Source organism: Nannospalax galili, unplaced genomic scaffold (assembly GCF_000622305.1).
Source record: "Nannospalax galili isolate Female #2095 unplaced genomic scaffold, S.galili_v1.0 scaffold440, whole genome shotgun sequence".
Classification (NCBI taxonomy): domain Eukaryota; kingdom Metazoa; phylum Chordata; class Mammalia; order Rodentia; family Spalacidae; genus Nannospalax; species Nannospalax galili.
The window spans coordinates 2,649,669-2,650,935 of NW_008347189.1; the positions used below are offsets into that span (position 1 = coordinate 2,649,669).

The window sequence follows — 1,267 nt, forward strand, 5'->3', positions numbered from 1 at the left end:
CATCTGTAAACCTAAAAATGTACAGCCAATTTTGAAAGAGATGTACCCTAGCTCAGAAAAATGTTATTGAATAGGTTAATGCTGTTGTAATGAAATGCTTCTTCTAATTAAAAAAAAAATACTAGCCATGTGGTCAATCCAGGTTAGTGAACCATGTTTTCATGTTCAACAACATGGTATCAAAAATGTTTAAAGTTCTACAAAATTAACTATAGCAAAAAAAGTTTCAATGGAGTTTATATTTTAAAATATTATATCTTGGGCAATGCAAATAAATAAATTCTCAACTAAAATATAGTTTCAGTGTAGTTTCAAATGCAGACATTATTCATATTAGAAAGCACAAACATTTCAGATGGACAAAATAATAGTCACTAGTAAGGTGTACCGATACCTTCAAAACCTGATCAGTGTTCCAAACATCATAAAAGAAAGTTCATTTCCATATTTAAAATTTAAGAATGCTTCATTTTATGCTCTTATTCTATCTTGGCCTTAAATAATATATAATTTTTAATTTTATAGATGCCAAAATCAAAAGATGCTACCTTGAAATTCCTTTAAATGGGAACTAAACACAGAAAACTAAAATAAATTCTGTACAAATGTCCCCTAGTCATGATGTCCAAAATCATTCTTAGTTTGTGTTCTCTTTCTAATAGTCAACAGTGCAGGGGCTTCATGAGTTATTTCACAATGAAATTATTTTTGAAGGCAGTTAGCTTTTTACTTACACATTCTGTTGCTGTGATAGTTAATGATCTTGAGATGGCAGATTTTCCTTCATTAAAGCTTACTGAAACTTCAAGAGTTCTAAAAGAAAAGTGAAAAAAACACTAATTAAAAGTTAAATAGATGGGCTGGAGAAATGGCTCAGTAGTTAAGAGCATTGGCTGCTCTTGCAGAGGACCTAGGTTTGATTCCCAGCACCCACATGGTGGCTAACAACCATCTGTAACTCCAGTTCCAGGGGAATCCAACACCCTCTTCTGACCTCCATGGGCATTGCATAATAGGAGTGCACTTATACACATACAGATAAACACTCATACAGATAACATAAAACATAATAAATATTTTTAAACTAAAAAACTATTACTTAGAAGATTTTGAAGAAAAGTTTTCTTTTCTTATATAATCCAAAGATGGACAGAAAATACCCTTGAAAAGTAACGGTCAGTGCTGTGTGTGTGTGTGTGTGTGTGTGTGTGTGTGTGTGTGTGTGTTAAATTTTTCATACATATACTCTATTTACCCATTTCCATTT

The 1,267-nt window shown here is 31.8% G+C and overlaps 1 protein-coding gene across 2 annotated transcripts in view; it reads right to left on the minus strand.

Annotated features, from left to right (window-relative positions):
- The window catches only part of Antxr2 (ANTXR cell adhesion molecule 2), a 170,241-nt gene that overhangs the window by 98,056 nt on the left and 70,918 nt on the right, over nucleotides 1-1,267 (minus strand). For both annotated transcript variants that reach the window (XM_008843696.3, XM_029568595.1), the window contains one exon: nucleotides 735-813. In XM_008843696.3, coding sequence (XP_008841918.1) covers nucleotides 735-813 — 79 coding nt within the window. The remainder of the gene's footprint in view (nucleotides 1-734; nucleotides 814-1,267) is intronic.